This window comes from Ammodytes marinus (assembly GCF_949987685.1).
Source record: "Ammodytes marinus genome assembly, chromosome: 13".
Taxonomy (NCBI): domain Eukaryota; kingdom Metazoa; phylum Chordata; class Actinopteri; order Uranoscopiformes; family Ammodytidae; genus Ammodytes; species Ammodytes marinus.
In genome coordinates this window covers 22723413-22743588 of record NC_137217.1, presented here as the reverse complement: position 1 = coordinate 22743588, position 20176 = coordinate 22723413, and the positions used below count along the sequence as shown (strand labels likewise).

General features: G+C 44.2%; 2 protein-coding genes across 4 annotated transcripts in view; one reads left to right on the top strand and one right to left on the bottom strand.

The window, feature by feature from the left end:
• The first annotated feature begins 164 nt into the window (after nucleotides 1-164).
• On the top strand, nucleotides 165-8913 carry znf526 (zinc finger protein 526). Its single transcript, XM_080039373.1, has 8 exons — nucleotides 165-339; nucleotides 955-1301; nucleotides 1863-2032; nucleotides 4517-4612; nucleotides 4923-5719; nucleotides 5831-5966; nucleotides 6354-7970; nucleotides 8188-8913. Exons 2-8 carry the CDS (start codon nucleotides 998-1000, stop codon nucleotides 8359-8361), a joined length of 3294 nt encoding a protein of 1097 aa, XP_079895499.1. The 5' UTR covers nucleotides 165-339; nucleotides 955-997; the 3' UTR covers nucleotides 8362-8913.
• The window catches only part of cicb (capicua transcriptional repressor b), a 38885-nt gene continuing 27620 nt past the window's right edge, over nucleotides 8912-20176 (bottom strand). For all 3 annotated transcript variants that reach the window (XM_080039370.1, XM_080039372.1, XM_080039371.1), the window contains exons 14-21: nucleotides 14884-15074; nucleotides 13713-14174; nucleotides 13195-13613; nucleotides 12933-13090; nucleotides 12677-12837; nucleotides 12444-12578; nucleotides 11196-11327; nucleotides 8912-11097 (exon numbers count right to left, since the gene is read on the bottom strand). In XM_080039370.1, the coding sequence (XP_079895496.1) occupies nucleotides 10823-11097; nucleotides 11196-11327; nucleotides 12444-12578; nucleotides 12677-12837; nucleotides 12933-13090; nucleotides 13195-13613; nucleotides 13713-14174; nucleotides 14884-15074 (1933 nt within the window). In that variant the 3' untranslated portion in view covers nucleotides 8912-10822. The remainder of the gene's footprint in view (nucleotides 11098-11195; nucleotides 11328-12443; nucleotides 12579-12676; nucleotides 12838-12932; nucleotides 13091-13194; nucleotides 13614-13712; nucleotides 14175-14883; nucleotides 15075-20176) is intronic.

Sequence of the window (20176 nt, the reverse complement as noted above, 5' to 3'; positions counted from 1 at the left end):
AAAGGTTGGGGGGACTGGGACTATAATAGTCGACAAAAACTACAATACCCATCAGTAAAGCAGAGTTTATGATTGACAACCAGCCTGTCCAATCACAAAGTCTGACATTTTCATGCTACCGCAGTGGGCGGGGCTTTGTAGCACTAGAATGGAAGTGAGCGGCGGGCAAACATTTCATCACACGCTTTGAAATGTAATTTCTCACGGAAACCTTTACATATTTTGATTTCCACACCACATATGACGACAACGGACTAACAAAGGGGGGAAAGCTTGTGCTAACTGATAATGAGGGCCACACGAGGGATTGTCCAACGGTCCAACGAGAGTAAATGAGAGGTAAGGAGAAACAAGGGCCCGCCGTCGTAGCCGGAGAGCTTCGGGGAAAAGTGGGTAGCGCCGCCTGACGGACCGCCCGACGAACCGGGTAGCCGCTGTCAGGAAATCGCGGTGCCGAGAAATAAGTCTGCAATATCCGAGGGAGCGCCGCCAACAGCTCTCCATATGCCATCACACACTGTAAACAAAGATACGAATCACATTTGCTAGGAAAATCAGACAATAATCAGCGAGGTTGCCATGAGTAGTGTTCGTATTGTTGGCAATGGAGGGCCTCCTTCAATTTTCGATTTTTTTCCGCGGGACTTTTCCATAATTTCTGTGTTAGCAACGTATGATCTCCTTACTTTCACAAATGAATGACTAATGTACATTTCGCGTTTTATTGGAGAAACGCTGAAGCCATTCACTACAAATGGTAGCCACTGCATCACTGCTGAATATTTTGATATTGTACATAGTCACATATTACTTAATTTTATTTATATATTTGTTTTGTTTTCCACATGTGTGGCCTTATACCGGTCTTCTGGGTGACAAAAAAGTATCTTCCCTCATTGGACACAACAGTGAAGTTTCCGTTGTTAACAATCACCCCCCTGCCCCCCTTCACAGATCCCGTTTCATAATACAATCTACATCAAAAGATAACACACACATGTACAGTCCCAGCATGGCCGAGGAGCAGCAGCAGGAAGAGGAGGAGGCAGAAGGTGTGTATGTGGAGCACCAGTACATGTGTAGTGAGTGCCATGAACTCTTCAACACCCTGGAGGACGTTCTGATCCACCAGCAGATCCACACGGGCCAAGAAGGAGAGGAAGGAGAGGCCATGACCATCCAGGGTCAAAGCCAACAGTACCAGTGTCTGGAGTGTGGGACCCTCCTCGTCAACCCAGAGGAACTGCTGCAGCATCAGGAGATGCACATGAGAGAGGCTGGGATGGAGATGGAGCAGCAAGGTGAGAGATTCCATTGTGTGTTGCTTCTCACCCACTGCATAGCTATCAGTCACAGTGGTTGAACAGCAGCAAGCATATTGTGGGCTTAAGGCTAATGGTAATGCTGCGTTTCAATTTTCATTGGATGTCGGAACTTGGAGTGACGCCACCTCCGAGTTGACTGCGTTCCATTCGGTTCCAGTAGCACAAGTGGGAAATTACAAGAAGGCATGACAGTTCTCGCCTTAAGCAATCACTTCGGGTTAGCAATTGTTAACAATACCAATTTATACCAACACTCTATGTTGTATTTTGTGCATACAAATAATTAGCAGTGTCATGTGTTCAGGTGATTTATTGCGACACAAATAATACAGAAGAGCTAAAAGGTTCTATTATCAAAGTGTTAGCTACTGTTCATTTGTGAGCACTGAGCAGCCATGTTGAACTCGGGGTTGACAAGGTTTCTCAAGAGTTCCCCAGTAGGAATTCCTCCTTCAGGAAACTCTGATTTCCCAGTACAACTGGAACGCATTTGAAGACACAGCGCTAACAGTCTGTGTGTTTGACTGTCCCCCCCAGAGCTGTGTGAGGTTTTGGAGACTGATGAAGCGGGGTCGGGGGCTCATGTGTCGGGACCCGTCCAGTACCAGTGTCTGGATTGCCTGGCTCTGTTTGACTCCCCTGAGACCTGGCTGGAGCACCGGCGGACCCATAGCAGGAGCAGCACGCACAGTACAACAGAGACCATGGTGAGGGGCCAAACATTGGACAGACATTACATTTTTCTGTATGAATGCTAAGGTCACAATAACACTTTCTAATTTCATAAAAACCAACTGCTGCTGACTTAGCACAGTAACAAATTATTTTATGTTTTAAATTTTCATATTAATTGCTCCCTGAATTGAACCTGGTTGTGCCAGTAACATGACATTATAGTGACAAATAAAAGCATGCATATTGGGCTTATCATGTCGGCTATATTTTGCAGACTCATTCACTTCCCAGCACCAGATTTGTGTTTCCTAATCTTTTTAACATGTATTGTGCTTTTTATTGGGAGTTTTGTTCTACTATATCCAAGCCATTTTAAGAATAAAAATGTGAAACTCAAACAAGCAGCTTCTTAATAGCGGTGGCTCAAATCTCATCGTGGAGAAGTTCACAACCGAACAACTGTTTTTACTCATACGTTTTCCATTGTGTTTAGTCATTTACAGTTGTGTTCAAAATAATAGCAGTGTGTTTAAAAAATTTAGTAAAGATCAAAATCCTAATAATAGCTTTTATTTCCATACACGCAAATGCATTGGGGACATTGCACATTCTATTCCAACTCCAAATATGAAGAAACCTTTGTCAAATGTTTCTTAATCTTTACAGAAAGTGAAGAAAAAGGAATATTAGACTGTTAATAGCAGTGTCTGCATTTTTCTTTACAACTCAAACATTTACTGTATCAACTGAAAAATGCATGAAGATTTAGCTCTCCTATGAATCACTGAACTAATATTTAGTTGTATAACATCTGTTTCTGAGAACTGCTTCACATCTGTGTTGCAGGGAGCCGACCAACTTATGGCACCTGAGAACAGGTGTTTCAGCCCAGGATTACATTCCACAATTCCTCTGCATTTCTTGGTTTTGCCTCAAAAACAGCATTTTTGATGTCACCACATAGGTTTTCTATTGGATTAAGGTCCAGGGATTGGACTGGCCACTCCATAACGTTAATCTTGTTGGTATGGAACCAAGATCTTGTTCGCTTACTGGTGTGTTTGGGGTCGTTGACTTGTTGGAACACCCATTTCAAGAGCATTTCCTCTTCAGCATAAGGCAACATGACCTCTTCAAGTATTCTAATGTAACCAAACTGATCCATGATCCATGGTATGCGATAAATAGACCCGACACCATAGTATGAGAAACATCCCCATAACATGATGTCTGTGCCACCATGCTTCAATGTCTTCAAAGTGTACTGTGGCGTGAATAGGGGCCGCAGACAGTTTGTCAGACGACCCCCAAACACTGAATTCAAGCCACGGTACACTTTGAAGACAGTGAAGCATGTTGGCACAGACATCATGTTATGGGGATGTTTCTCATACTATGGTGTCGGGTCTATTTATCGCATACCATGGATCATGGATCAGTTTGGTTACATTTAAATACTTGAAGAGGTCATGTTGCCTTATGCTGAAGAGGAAATGCCCGTGAAATGAGTGTTCCAACAAGTCAACGACCCCAAACACACTAGTAAGCGAACAAGATCTTGGTTCCATACCAACAAGATTAACGTTATGGAGTGGCCAGTCCAATCCCTGGACCTTAATCCAATAGAAAACCTATGTGGTGACATCAAAAATGCTGTTTTTGAGGCAAAACCAAGAAATGCAGAGGAATTGTGGAATGTAATCCAATCGTCCTGGGCTGAAACACCTGTTCACAGGTGCCATAAGTTGGTCGGCTCCCTGCAACACAGATGTGAAGCAGTTCTCAGAAACGGAGGTTATACAACTAAATATTAGTTCAATGATTCATAGGAAAGCTAAATCTTCATGCATTTTTCAGTTGATACAGTAAATGTTTGAGTTGTAAAGAAAAATGTAGACACTACTATTTTTTTTAACAGTCTAATATTCCTTTTTCTTCACTTTCTGTACAGATATAGAAACATTTGACAAATGTTTCTTCATATTTGGATTTGGAATAGAATGTGCAATGTCCCCAATGCATTTGCGTGTTTGGAAATAAAAGCTATGATAAGGATTAAACACACTGCTATTATTTTGAACACAACTGTACATGAGCAAAGCCCATAATAGAAAACAAAAGCAGTGCTTGCTTTTCTGGGGATATTTCTCTAATAATACAGAGACAAACTCTTCCCAAAAACTCTGGATGGTGATGGCACTTTAACAAGTTTTCCAAATACTAAATCAGTTTTTGACTTTGACTTACCGTACATTTTTTTCATTCAGGCTAGTCATGCTCATATACTCTAGTTTGCATTTAAGGTTGTTTTAAAGTGAAACATCATGAAACATTTATCATGTTTGTCTGTACCTCTACTGTAAGTCTAGAAAATGCTAGTTTGAATGGCTGTCACTGACATCAAGTCTCCAAAGCATAGTATAGCGAGTGTATCAAACATCGCTTACTTCCTGTATCACTAAATTAACAGTGTATACAAATGTAATAACGTATGTTTCTTTTGGCCCTTGCAACAGGAGTATGTGCTACAGCCTGACGGCACCGTCACTCCACTGAACAGCATGCAGAACTTTGTGCTGAGTGAGCAGCAGGCCGGGGAGATCTTGGCACAGGTACTTAGGAGTCACAACAGAGGGATAGACATGGGAACTATATGAAGGATTTTAAAGTGTCACTCTCTTTAAAAGTTAGAGAGCGAAATCACAGCAGTTTAATATGCCGTGGTTTCACTTCACTGTTATTTTATATGGCTGATTTCATGTCATGTATTGCCTTTTTATTTAGTTTATGTTTTATTGATATAGCTGCCTTGGTTTAATGATTTAGTGTGATTTTATATTGTTTGTATCAATTGCTAACGGGGATCCAAATAAAGAAGAATAAGGGAGAAGTTTCTTTAAATTTCTGTGTGTATCTTTGCAGGTACTCGCCCAACAGCAGCAGCAGCAGCAGCAGCAGCAACAACAACAACAGAAGAAACATCAGCCGGTCTCCAAACAGGCTGCAACCTCCCGTTCTGCCCTGATGCCTCCAGTGACGGCGACCCCCGGCTCTGCCACCATGCACCTGCAAATCCTCACAGCTCAAGCTCTGGCAGACAACTCCAGCGCTCCCAGTCGGCGCCGCTCCAAGCTGCACCCTCTGCTGCCCACGGTGGGCCGAGGCTCTTCGGTTAAGCTGGGCGTCCTGGAGAACGGTGTTCAGAAACTGGAGTTAAGGTTGGCCCAGAGTGTCCATAAAGACACCCAGCAGCAGCCCATGGAGATGGTGGTCCTTCACCCTTACGAATGCTCCGAATGCTCCCTCTTATTCCAAACGCCGGAGGATTTCCTCCAGCACCAGGGAGAGCACTTCCTGGGCCAGGACAAAGAGAGCGGAGAGCCGGGCGTCATGAGTGGTCTGGAGGAGGCGCGAGGGAGGGAAGACACTGCAGAGAAGGGGGAGGAGGTTAGGACCAGAGTAGCAGAGAAGAAAGCAGCGGTCTGGGCCAAGCCCCAACAGTGCGAGCTTTGCAACCGCACCTTCACCTCCGTCAACCGGCTGGCTGCTCACAAACGTGTGCACGAACAGGGCACGCACGAGTGTCCGGAGTGTGGCAAGGTGTTCAAGAAAGCAACGTCTCTGCAGACACACATGCGCACGCACTCGGGCGTGGCCAGGTACCTGTGTGTGGACTGCGGCACTGGTTTCACCACAGAGATGACCCTTATCATGCACAGGTAAAACACTTGGACACACACACACACACATAGCAGCCAAGGTAACAGTGAGAAACTGACACAATATTAACTTTTGATTGTGTTTCATCTTTTCCTTCCTGTTTCTTGCAGAAAGTCCCACACTGCAGACCCTCTTCACAAGTGTCAGTTTTGCAACAAAACCTTCACCAACATGACCAAGTACCTCTACCACCGTAGGACCCACCTCAACCGGGATACAGCTGATGTACCCACCCCTGTCTCCACGGTGATAATATAAGCTTACCCCCGTCCCAATTGATTCCACTACGGAGCATCTGATGGGACATGAAGGGTGGAAAAAAAATCGAAGGTTGATAATAAAAAAAATGGGGCACTGCAAGACTTTGCCTTACTTTTGCAATATCTTGTAAAAGTAGTAGTTTCCATTTTGACAAACAAACACGGAATTACATTGATGAAAATAAAAATCAACAAAACAATAAAGCAAACCACAACAACGGAGCACACAAAGGATTATTTTGAGATTGACCTCAAACATAAAGACATTCAATTGTGCTTTTTCCCCATCCATGTCCCTTTCCGGTGCTCCGTACTCCGCAACCTCGAAGTAGCATAATGTTCCCACTTGACACATGCCTGTTTTCTTATCCAGGTCTCAGCTCCACGAAGAGCATCTCTTACTGCTCTCGCCATCCTTCAGAGAGCAAGAGAGAAGAAGAATTGTTCCCATGCTGAGGAACCAGACCCGCTGGCCCCTCTCACAGAGGATGAGATGGAAAAAATGGGAGAAGATTCAGTACAAAGTTCTCAGAGCAGAGTGGAAAGGATTGAAGGGGAGAAGCAGGGGGAAGATATCAACATGGAGGTGTCTGTCCCACTCAAAGGCAACATCGGTGACCCCAAGCAGTTAGAGGATGCCGCCAAGTTGGTCTTAGCTACAAACCCTGTTCCTCCAAATGACACTGATGAAGGAGTCGCGTCCGGCTCCGCTGACTCGGCAGAAGCTTCCTCAGCTGCGTCATCAGACAAAGGGTCCTCTTCTTGTCGTTTATGCTCCAAGACTTTTCCTTCCCAGCTGCAGCTAGCTCATCATCGACGTAAGTCCCATGTCGCTGAGCGCAGCTTCATCTGTGGCATCTGCGGTAAGTCTTTTAAGAAGCAGATCCACGTTCGAAACCACATCCGCACTCACACCGGCGAGCGGCCCTTCCAGTGCTCTGACTGTGGCAAAACCTTCTCATCTCTTGCCAATCTGATGAGGCACAATCTCATCCACTCTGGTGTGCGACCGTACCGCTGTGATGTCTGCCACCGCTCCTTCTCGCAGTCGTCCAACCTGCGGCAGCACAGCCTGCTGCACTCCAATGCTGCAGCGCTGATCTGCCCGGACTGCCCTGCCACCTTCCGCTGGCCCACCAAGTTAGCAGCACATCGCTACACCCAACATCCAGGGGCTCCGGCCCCTTTCCCATGTCCCCACTGCGAGGCTGGCTACCTGACCAGGAAGCAACGAGACAGCCACTGTCTGGAGCAACACCCTACCTTAGTACAGTCTGGTACAGGGATAGTGGGCAAAAAGACACACGACCAAGTAGAGTTGGGCAAAGATGTGACCTCCGAGCCCTCCACCTCAACCACAGTAAAGACAGAATCAGGGGATTCAAACTTGCGGGGGGGTCTAGATTGCAATATTTGTGGGAAGAAGCTAAATTCTCCTGCCAATCTGCGACTTCACAAACTGAGTCACTTCGCCTTAAGCCCTGGCCGGCCGCGGTGCACCACGGGGAAGCGGCCCAAAGCCCACCAGTGTCCCGTCTGTGGCAAACTGTTTGTGTCTTCCTCCGGAATGGCACTTCACCAGCGAGTCCACACTGGCGAGAGGCCCTTCCCTTGCCAAGTGTGCGGCAAACGCTTCCGTCAGAACACACACCTGCGAGAGCACCTGCGAACACACTCTGGAGAGCGACCGTTCCGCTGTGAAGTGTGTGGAAAGGGTTTCATCCAGAGTATGCACTTAGCTGAACACCGCCGGACGCACACGGGCGAACGGCCGCACAAGTGTCCACAGTGTGGCAAGGCCTTCAAAACCTTCTCCAACCTGAGGAACCACAAAAAGACCCACGCCAGGCAGCAGAGGCTGGATGAAGAGGCTGCTGCCCAAGCTGCCATGGAGACGAGCTCCGCTGTGGCCGTGGTGGACGCTTCAACAGTAGTACTAGCGGGCGGGCAGCCTCAGCTCATCCAGATTCAAGCCTCAGACTTTCAGCAGGTGAGAATGTAACCACGTCCTTAAAGTATTGTCAAAAAAAATTGATGCTCAAACTAAGACAACATGAGCTAGTCACCAGAGGGAATACCTATATTTACATTTAGATAACCAATAATAGTTCAACTATGTAAGATTCAAGTTTTTTCAAACAGAATTAGTGAGATTTGACATGTTAGGACCTGTGTGTACCCATTCTGACGCCGTTTCCTCCTCTCAGGCACAGGGAACTCCTACCATCATGTGTAATGAATTTGGGGAGACCATAGCCATCATTGAGACCAGTGAGGGGGGGGCGCTGCCTCTGGAGCAGGCCTTGGAGATCTATCAAACAGCTTTGGAGAACGGCCTCGCCATGGACTCAGTCTCTGTGGAAGGGCTGCAGCTTCTCTAAGGACCAGTTTAAGTCAGCAAAAGGAAGATTTTTTTTCGCCACATCTACGCATTGGGTACCAGTCTGAATACTGACAGTGTACAAAGTAATGATGAAATGGAACCAGATCATTCTACACTGTAAAGAAATGCTTTTAAGGACAAAATGCACATTCATTTCAGAAAACAGACCAAATTATGTTAACTTCTCTCTTATTACAAAGCTATGAAAGGGTTCAGTAGCATGCAGACATAACTAAAGATATGGCATTCATTATGAAATAGGACCATTGGTTGTGCCTCAGATGACATTTGTATGATTCATTTTATCATATGATGTGGATGTGATTTTTTTCCTCTTCTGTTTAAAGGTGTGGCCGTGCTGTTAAAGCAAAGTATTCTGTTGTTTATATAGGTGAATACAATAAATGTTTTTACAAGATGATAAACATTTGTAACGGATGGTCTGATTCAACATAACCACATATACATTATGAACATTAACAAACCTAGTCAACTCCATAGACCTTAGCTGAATTTTTATGATCTTCTGTTCCGACAAACTGCTTTGTTGTAGATGTCATTCTTCAACCACAAAGCAATTTTGTACATTGCCAGCGATGAAATCACTTTAATTAAACACCTATATTTAATTGAATACTGAAAGATACAGATACAAATTAAAATTATTCATAAAAAGTCCTTTTTATACCAAAAGAACAAATCAAGGAGTATAACACAAATCACATTAAGCCATACTTATTACAGTTTTTTCCATTTCATGTGTTTTACTTTCGGGTGTCTTTAAAAGTCAACTTCTGTTTAATGACAGATTTTTTTCCTTATCAATAATATAATGAGTCTACTGACTCTACAGTAATTATTTACAACATAAGTCTTGCACAAAGACACAACCGATAATAGATCCAACCAGCTCTCTTTGATTCCAAACCCTCCCCTCACTTCCCGCAGTTTTCTCTCCGCCCGTTTTGAAACAAGGTCTGGAGAGAGAAATAAAGTGACAAAGGGAGGAAGGAGGGAAGGAAAGAGGTGGAGGAGGGAGATGTACTAGTTTTAAGGCTATCGAACCAAACTTGCACGGGACAGAGGCATACAGGGTTGTCTAAAAACATACATCTTATTACTGATCAAATAATATATATATATAAAAAAAAAAGGTCCACATTATGTTTGTCCTCTTTGAAATGGATAAAAATAACGGCACCGCAGGTACTGGCAAGGGAAGACTACAATGGTGGAGCTGTACAGGTGTGGAGCAGCATCTCTCACCTGCCTCAAGTGATAAAAAAAAAACCTAATACAATAAATCAACAGCTGGCAGAAATGAAGGAAACGCCTGCTAGCAAGGAGAAGATGACTAAGGATCTGTCTTCACTGCAATGATATGAGGAGTAATAATAATAATAACAACCATAAGAAGAATGAATATGACAATGTTAAATACAAATCAAATTGTTTTTAAAAAAGTTAATAAAACTGCTTGGCAAAAAGAGGATAGTGGCCTTTATCAGCTGACCTCTGCAACTAAGAGCCAGGATGTGCCCGTTTGACTGTGACCCGCCTCTTCCCTTCATGGCTAGAGAATGAGAGGCACAGGAATGCTTGGTTCCTACCTACTGGCATGTGCTAGGGTCAGTTGCGAGAAGGGAGAACTTGGCCAGACAGGTAACTGCAGGAATGATGGCACCGCCAGAAGTCCGCTGAAGTAAAAGTTTTTTTTTCAGTCACTCTCGATAGATCTCCCATAAATGTATACATGTGAGCAATAAAATTAAAACAAAAAGAAAGATATTTCAAGGTCCATAGTGAAGAGTTTGAGTTTCCGGCTGTTGAGGGCCCAGCCCCCTTCTGTCAGCAGAAACAAGACACAAGCTTACAACAGTTTAGTCTACACACAGCTTGTTCTTCAAGCAGATACATACCTCAAGCTCTGACTCATTTAACCCTATTAAAATCAAATATCAAAACAGACAATGTTCTCATATTAAAACCGCTGACTTTTCTGTTTAAGAGTGGGTTGAAACATGTCTTTCCATCCAGAATGAAAACCCTGCTTCTTCTTGAAGGAAAATGATTGAAGCTGTACACAATGGTCCTTCGTTCACTGGCATTGAGGGCAGCTTTTTCCAAGGTGGTGGTTATACAGAGTGGTAATTCAAGTGTGGGAATTAATAGTTTGCAGGGTGCTTGTGTGTTGTGGTATTATGTAGTAGTTTTTGTGCCACTGGTCACTTTCCCGTGTCCTTTTTTTTGGTACAAGGGTCACAAATGACCAAAAAGAAAAGTAAAGTCCTAACTTTGCAGACATACATCACACACACACACACGTTGGCCGCTGAGGATGGAAAGAGATCGGGATCTGACCAGAGTTAAGAGTGTGGATAAGTGTGTGGTTTTTGAAGCTTGAAAGCGTGTAGGGGGTGTTGTAAAGGTGCAAAGTCACTCTATCTTGTCAGCACTCCTCATCTAGAAGAGTCGTGAGGATCCTCTGGGCTGGCCTCTGTCCCTTGCTCCACTTCTTCGTCCTGCAGGTCTCCCCCTCCCCTCCCTGTTCCTTCCCCTGCCTGGGAGCAGGAGGGGCCAGCCAGAGGAGAGTCAGGGATCCCTAGACCGGGGCCATCAGACGGGGTAGCGGTCTGCATGATCTTCTGTCGGACCTCCCTTATCTTCAGCTGCAGACACACCTTGGTGGGAAATATATCGGAATATCTTGTCTGGAAGGCTGCCGTGGCCTGAGCTGGAAAAGGGGTAAAAAAAAAAACAACAACAGTGGTGAAAGTCTGTAATAGGAAACTGAACGTGGAAATATTGAAATAGTGTGTGTGAGTGTCTTACCTGATGGGAAGAAGCCCTGCTCCTGGAAGAGCTGCATGACCAGTGCTCTCCTCTGGTCCAGCGTTCGTCGCAGGGAGGAATATGGCACCTTGTCAAACTCCATTTCTGTCAGGATGTCTTCTCCATCTGTGGCTGGGATAGGGATAAAACAGTTGAGTCAGGAGGTTGGAACAGATGCTTAGAGTTCGAAAATAAAGCCAACTATAGAGGGCCTTTGAGTGCATGGACTTAAAAAAAATTAACACAATAAGACCTCTCCCTTGACCCAAAACTGTGCTTTTATTTCACACGATAAAATAATTAAAGACTAGAAAAAAATTACCTAATTTAAGATATACACTCACCGGCCACTTTATTAGGTACAGCGGTTCATTTTTCTTGTTAACACAAATATACATTATCAGCCAATCACATGGCAGCAACTCAATGCATTTAGGCATGTAGACCTGGATAGGACATCTTATTCAAGTTAAAAATGAGCATCAGAATGGGTAAGAAAGGGGGTTTAAGTGACTTTGAACATGGCAGTTTGATGGTGCCAGAAGGGCTGGTCTGAGTATTTCAGAAACTGCTGATCTATTGGGATTTTCATGCACAACCATCTCTAGGGTTTACAGAGAATGGCCTGCAAAAGAAAAAATATCCAGTGAGCGGCATTATATTTAGACGAAAATGCCTTGTTGATGTCAGAGGTCAAAGGGGGATGGGCATACTGGTTCAAGATGATAGAAAGGCAAAAGTAACTCAAATAACCACTCGTTACAACCAGGGTATGCAGAATACCATCTCTGAACGCACAACACGACTAACCTTGAAGCAGATGGGCTACAACAGCAGAAGACCCTACCGGGTGCCACTCCTGTCAGCTAAGAACAGGAAACTGAGGCTACAATTCGCACAGGCTCACCAAAATTGGACAATAAAAGATTGGAAAAGTCTTGCCTGGTCTGATGAGTCTGGATTTCAGTTGCGAAAGTCAGATGGTAGGGTCAGAATTTGGCATAAACAACATGAAAGCTGGATCCATCCTGCCACGTTAAAAGTCAATTAAATCCTATTTCTTCCCCATTCTGATGCTCGGTTTTAACTTCAGCACGTTGTCTTCACCACGTCTACATACCTAAATGCATGGAGTTGCGGCCATGTGATTGGAAAATTAGCTTTTTGTTTTCAAAAGCAATTGAACAGGTCTACCTAATAAAGTGGCCGGTGAGGCCGGTATGTAATTGCCTTTGTCCTGTGTGTTACCTTCTCTGTCGAAGGTGAAGATGTCTCCCTCACACTTGGCAGCACTTTTAGGGGTGTTGGGCTCCGAGCTGCAGCTTGAGCGCCGCCGACTCTTTCTCTTAGGAGAGACTTGCTCGTCGGTGGCTGAGTCCAAATCTAGAATCACACGGAGGAAACAAACTTGAAAAAACCCACAACAACAAAATGGCATATATGAAAATGACCTATTTTGAAAGTATTAATATATATGAGACCTGTAGAGTTCTTCCTCTTGCGACGATAGCTGCCTAGAATGGCACGGGGTGAAGTGGCCAGACTCTGTAAGGTGGGTGAAGGCAAAACCTCCTCGGGCCGAAACTCTGGCAGCTCGGCGAAGCGCTCCTCGAAATAAACCTCCGACAGCACCCTGCCAGGCCAACACGCACACACACACAATACACAATAAATATACATTGACCTCCAATCATTTCTGCAGCCTTGCATGAAAGAATCACAAAGGTGTTAACTCACTTGTCCACAGAGTCAAAGGTCTTCTTAAGAGGTGGCGGGCGGGCTTTGACCTTCTTGGGCGTGGGAGCGTCTTTGTCCGTCTGTGGTGGCGGCAGGGCGGGTTCTGTGGCCGATGGAGGGGGGAGAGGAGAGGAGGGGAGGGACTCCTTCCATCCAGCCTGCACAGAAAGTTCAGAGATATAATATGTGTCGACAACAGCTGGGCAGTTTCTTACCACGTAACGTTAAGAGCTAGAAAGTCAGTGTGTGATGTTCCTCTCACCTCTTTGGTGCTTGTGCTTTCCTTGTTCCTTGTGTCAGAGGAGTCCGCTGCACTGGAGCCCTCCAGGGGTCTGGCAGAGGGCAGAGGCTCCTCAGAAAGATGTGTTGATGGAGACCCTGTCTGCCCCGCCGGCTCAGGATCAAAGGAGAAACGACTAGTGACTGCAGCTTCCCTCTCCCTCTCCTTTTCCAGCTCATGCTCCCTCTCTCGCTCCCTTTCTCTCTCTCTTTCACGCTCCCTTTCTCTCTCCCTTTCCCTCTCACGCTCTCGTTCCCTTTCTCTCTCCCTCTCCTTCTCTCTCTCTTTGCCTCTGCCTCCCCCTTCATAGCTGCCCACGGGGATGTTTGCGACAGTTGCCTTCACCTTCTGAAGGGTCCTGACTGGAAGCTGGGTTAGTTTGGGTGTTCCCTGTGCATTGCCTGCAAAAAAACAAAGAAGAAAACAATTAAATAAAATAAATAAATAAATAAATCAGTAAAATAATTGTCTAGAAAGTTCAACATTGGAAAAACAAGTACCGGGTGTTTGGATCTGTGGTGGACTGCAGGGCCTTATGGACACAGCTGAGCCACTGGGAGGTGCCACTGAGCCGCTACTGCTGCTGGAGGTCTGCGGCTGCCTCTCCAACTGCCTGTCCAAATGTGTCGGCTGTTCCGTCTGCCTCTCGGCCGCCTGTCTGTCAGTTTGTCTCTCAGCAGGTCTGTCCGGGGGCAGGTGTCTGTCGGCCTGTCTGTCTGTTGGATGATGCAGATGTGGGTGTGCGATGGTGGTGGTGGGGGCCGTGTGTTTGGACAGGATGTGGGGGGAAGCGCTGGAGGGGCCGGAGACGGAGTAGACCACGCTGGGAGGCACCGCTGTCATGGAGACCACCCCGGTTGCCATGGTGACACTAGGTGAATGCGGGTAGAGGGTGGTGACTATCTGCCCGCCAGAGCCCGAGACAGGGGCCGACGGAGCGGTGGCTAGGAGCGGTGCTTGACCTGGATGGAGAGCCAAGAGCATAGATTTGATTTTTCATTTGCTGTAACACTTAAAAGCGATGATACATTTTACGTGAAAAAAAGTGTTTTATTGATTATGAACATAACAAAATGGGTCGTCAGCTCAGTTTTGTCCTATGTGCTTTTAACATAGGAGGTATTCAACCAGTCTGACTGTCACACCGTTGATCTACTGACATTAGCAGAAATACACACCACCTTAATAACTGATAAACACCATAGATTTGGTCAAACCAGTATATGTTGGTATATGCATTCAAATTAAAATATTCACTTTTCGATCCACAGCAAAGGTTTTGTGGAAACACAAATAAATATATTTTATAATATAACCATCTTGTTAGTTTCTTTTATTTCATGTAGGAATTCGGTTGAGGTATAAAACTGTTTTTAGAATAATATGTGACAGGAGATTTCTTCCCCAGCACATTTTAGCAAACAGCTTATGGTAATACTCCTTTTGCAAAAGAAATTACTCATATGCAAATATGTTCTGTGTTGCAAAATGAGACTAGAATTAAATATTAGAGCCCACTTCATTTAGGGTTGAATGAAAGTTGTTTTCCTGAAAAAAGCTATAGTATCTGTGGTTTGCATGCCTACCTATATCCATGTCGGCACAGCATTGAATGTTTAAATGAGCCTTTCATCTACACTGTCATCTACAGCAGCTTTCTACAGCACTGACCTGCAATCAGTGGCTGAACCAGAGTCTGTCCGGGTGGTGCGATGGCTGTGAACCCGAGCGTTGCTAGGGACGATGGAACATATGCAGATCCAGCCACTGGCAGAGCTTGCTGGGTGGAGGAAGAGCCTGTTGTCGTGGAGACCAGAGCCAGACTGGATGGGACCCCTGGAGTGGACTGGACATAGGTGATCCTGGACGGGAGGGAGAGGGAAAACGAGAGATGATTAGGAGGAGAGAAATAAAAATGGAGAGAGGGGAGGGGAAGATGACAATTTGAATTTTTCCAATTAAAAAAATATCAAGAATGGTGTATTAGCAGTAAGATAAGGTGTTGAGGTACAAGAATGAGCAAAGAACGGCAATGAGGAGAACAGAGACATGATTAAAAGGGAAGAGGAAGACAAAAAAGAAAGTGCTGCAGTGAGGGTCAGAGGGTGAGTGTACATCACAGCGAGCAGCAGTGGATGACTAGTGCTGTGTGTGTGTGTGTGTGTGTGTGTGTGTGTGTGTGTGTGTGTGTGTGTGTGTGTGTGTGTGTGTGTGTGTGTGTGTGTGTGTGTGTGTGTGTGTGTTAGGGGCTGAGAGGTACTGTTGTGTGGGGGTGGTATGCAGAGGCAACCTGGGCCACCAGCAGCATGACTAAACACATCCAGAATAGAGCTGCAGTGCTACAGCTGCACCCCGGCTGGAGTTTTGGTTTCTCGTATTGTCTGCTCGCTATCCTTTAATAAATATGGACGTCCCTGCCACAGGAACAGTACAACTTTCTTAAACATGGCATCATGAATCCAAGTATAAGACTTTTTTCCTCCCGGCCCTGGGTAAAATAGTAGTCAGAAAAAGCTTTCATTAGTTGACATGATCTACGTTTACATAGAGCTTTTTATCCCACTCATAACCAACATAAAAGTCCACTTAGAATATAACTGCCTTGTGTAAACCTTTATGAGAATAACCTGGTAAATTGCGAAAGAACATTCTCTCTGAAATGGCTGAAAAAGGCTTTCTTGATCTGTACAAAGGGTAAACATTGTCGTGTAAACAGTTCTTCTGATTGCTTTCTATTTTTGTGCTAAGTGCACAATTGCTGTGCACGCTCACCCAATTTATTTGTGTTGTGTGTAAAATCCTACAAAAAAAGAAGGGATGGCAATCAGTATGAAGACGAGATGGGAATAACAGTGGGGAACCCAAATAACAGATGAACAATGGAAGCAGATGTTCAATGAAATATAAAAAACTACAAAGTTCACTATTCTGAAGAGAATTTGCTTGGAAAATAAACACGAGATACTTTCTGACCCCAGACATAATTCCTAAATATAGCAGAAAATCAGATTCTCAATGTTGCAAGAACTGTTTTGTTAACTTGTCCTCCACCACTATCCTGGATGCAGTTTCACCTATCACTTCAGAAAGGCACAGGAAAGCCCCACGAATATACACTAATGTAAACTCTTTCTTCTCTTTCTTCGATATAGATACAGTATGTTGATGTCCTTGCAAACCTGAAAGACATCCTTCCACAGTTTTTTGCTCAGTGTATTGCTTTTAACACTGTTAGAAGTACTCACTGTGAGAGCTTACATTCATCCAGCTAGTTGCAAGAGAGGTGAGGAGAAGAATCAACTCACGCAAAGCTGGGATAAATGTGCTCCCATGTTTTGCCCATTATTCCCAGGATTTGGGAGTGCAACTGCATCTTTTTCACAACTCTTCGTAACAAGATTGGTCTAGCTAATCAAATAGTAAGATACATGCAACAAGAAAACTGCAAGTGCACACCATCGAACTGAACCTCAGAGAGTGCCAGCTCCACTTCAGCCTTACGTCACACCCAAGGACAGGAGAAGCCACTGCGTATGGTCATAGAGCAAGGACACAACTTATTCTACTTTGAACAAAGAAGTCGTTAGAAATCATAGAATTTTGGCTTCTTAGTGCTGAAGATGATAATGCCTAGTGATTGTCCATGATTAACTTTGATGGCTCATATTGGAAGTGAAGAAGACACTGATACTGAATAATTTAATGACTTTAGCGTACAAACAAACATTATAGAGCAGCAGAGTTCTGACAACATAGATACGGTGGATCAACCCGAGGACTTGATCAGCAAGCAATCATTTGAAACCATTGTCATTGGACCAGGTTGTCAAAACAACAAAGTCTTTCAGCCAATCAGAGCGGACTCACCATATGGAGATCTCCTCTGACACCACTAGTTCTAAGTCAGTGACAATATCAGATGAGGACACCAAGCACAAATGTATCATCCTGCTGCTTGTAAGGCTCCTTGTGCATTCGACAGAGAAGGCCTGGGACATCACGGCATCAAGCAGATTTCAATAGGATCATCAAGAAGATGAGAGACAAGGCATCGGGGGAGATCAACTTTGCTGACATCATCATCAGCTCAAACCATAAAACTGTTAAGAGGATCTACAATGCTCTGTTCAAAGGCCTGTGTCGGCAGTTTTATTCTGCAAAAGGTGCTTCTGAAAGCCATGGAATCACAGGGCAGGCTGCTGACGAATGTATTATCCAGTCCTTAATGGCTTACCTGACTGTGACAGCTACAACTCCAAAGAATAATGCTGTTGGCAGGTTCTTCTCATCAGTGGGGAAAGCTATTGCGAAGCCCTTCAATGCCTGTTTCAGAAGTTTTTACAACTCTTAAACAGATGGAGGGCCCCATAATATGAAATGTCTAAATTTATATTCTTAACTTGGAAAAGAGGGTTGTGCTGATAGTAGGGCTGCACCATTATGGCCAAAATGATTATCACAATTATTTTGGTCAATATTGATATCACAATATTTTACCACAATTATTCAGTAATTTTAGAGAGTAAAATATTTGTATTGGATTGTCACGTAAACATAACACAGCTTTCATATCCATGTGATCGACTATGCAATATTCCTGCTAATGTACAAATCTTTGCATAAAAAAAAATGTATCCTCAGTATTAACCTGAAGTCAATGTATTTTCACACAAAAAAATATATATAAATCAAAATATTGTACCAAAACTTTACACAAAATCAAATCAACAGAGCACTGCTTTAACTTTTCCTTGTGCAACATTTCTGTTAAATAACACATCTTTAAAGACAAATAAGGTGTTTAGTCACCTGACCTCATTGCATCCCCTAGAAGCAAAATACAAAGTCTTTCAGCCAATCATTCTACCTGCATGATGGATGTGTATAGAACTTGATTTTGGACTAAGTAAAATTGTACCCAAAATGTATAACTAAAATAATTATACTAGGAGCTGTGCCTTGTCAAAATGAATCACAACCTATATGGCTCTTCCATGCCAGAATTTAATTTAGAAGGACGGACACAGGAAGTGACAGGTAACACTCAGCAACACTCCACGTTAGTAAACCATTGTTGCCTCTCTCACAACCATGCTCGCAATGCGAGGTTTCATCTTATTATTGGGTTATAAATCCGGCGCACACAAAAAAGAGACTCACGAGGGGAAGTATCTGCTCTCGCTCGCCCAATAAGCAGCTTCCGCTCGCTCGTGGAGTGCTTTCTATCTATGCGGGCGGAAAGTTATTCACACTTTGGGGGCGGAGCCACTGGACTTTGATTGACAGCTCTCAGGGAGCCTGGGGTTGTCAGGTTGGAGCATGGACAGGCACATGATCAGCGAGTAGTTTGGGGAGTGATTGATTTGCTTGGCAGCGGAGCACACGCTCACAAATATAGCACATTCATGTAAATGATATTGTGGGAAGCCAATATTGTCATCGTAATAAAAATTCGATATATTGTGCAGCCCTAGCTGATAGGCGATGGAATTGTTCATCAGCGATTGATGGCATGATCGGCAATAGATTTTTAGATAGTTGCTGTCTGAGTGACTGAGTGTGCAGTAGAGAGGGAAAGAGAGAAAGATAGACAGACAAATAGAGAGAGAGAGAAGCAGAGAGAGATTTATGTTATAATTTTGCTTTTTGACTTCAAAGTGATCATCTGATCGGCTCCAGCCAATCTGCTGACATATCAGCTGTTTGACATGGTTGTGACAGCCCTCTGGCACTTCCCGATTGCCAGGCTCCCAGGAAGTGATCAGTGTAATGTCTAACCCCACTGCTGGTTGACTCCTACAGCTTATATAGCTGAGGAGCTCAGCCAGCATGGAATCACTCTTTGTGTGGTTTGTTTTGGTTTAGTAAAGGGGTGACCTTTACCACCTAAGAAAAAACTAAAAGCCCACAGCTATTATGAATTGCTATTTAACATAGTATTCATCTTGTTGCAGTGTTAATTTCGTAGACTAAGACTATGACGAAAAATATTCGTCTACGAACCTTTTTCACGGACGTAAACTAAATAAAAACTAAATAAAAAGGCAGATGTGATGACGAAGACTGAGACTAATTTAACTGACACTATAGTCTACGAATAGGAACTAGACGAAACTGTTAGGGCGGGACGAATGGAGAAGAGATCCAATCAGAACTACTCTTTTTGTGGGACAAGTTGGGAAGAAATCCAATCAGTGCAAAGCAGCGAATGCAACCCTGTGTCGGTGAAAATCGACGGGAGACCGCGCAGGTGTGAGCGGGTGGAGTGAGCCGCTGTGCCGAAAAACTCTGCGGTATGATGGACAAAAATGATAGTCAGGGATATCCTGCCCGTTAACGATGTCTAGGGGAACGGCTAAGTTCCGCGATCTGTTTGTAGTAGGCTCTGTCTCGAGTTTGAATACACAGAGCCATGTGAAACTGCCGCCTCCGTCCGTTAGTTTCTGTTTTTAAGTTACAATCAACTCCGACGCATGGACAGCGTTCAATTAAAACCTCTAATTGTATTATCTAAAAGGCTTTGATGCAAAAGAAGTCCGAACACACACAGCGGCAGCAGTGTTGCTTAAAGGAAGGCGCAGTTGCTCAAATTTATCAGCACCTCAACTGCGTGCTGCTGCTGCTGCCCAGGGGCGGCCTTAACAATCTCGGGGCCCGTTTCAAGACCTAGTGTGGGGTCCCCCACTTTTTTAAAATATTTTCTTTATTTTTTATTTTTATTATAAATAATGCTTGTGCATGCTCCCCGCAAAAAGAAAACAGATTGTGGAATCCAGTTGGTTCATAGACAGATCATGAGATAATGGACCCCCGGGCACAGGCTCTTAAAGCCCCCACTCCCCCCTATCCAGTCAGGTACACTGATTTTATGTGAGATTATTACTAATGAAATAGAATACATGTTTTGTATTACAACCATTAAATCTGTGTCTGTATTGCATATTCAAACCTTAATACGATTCAA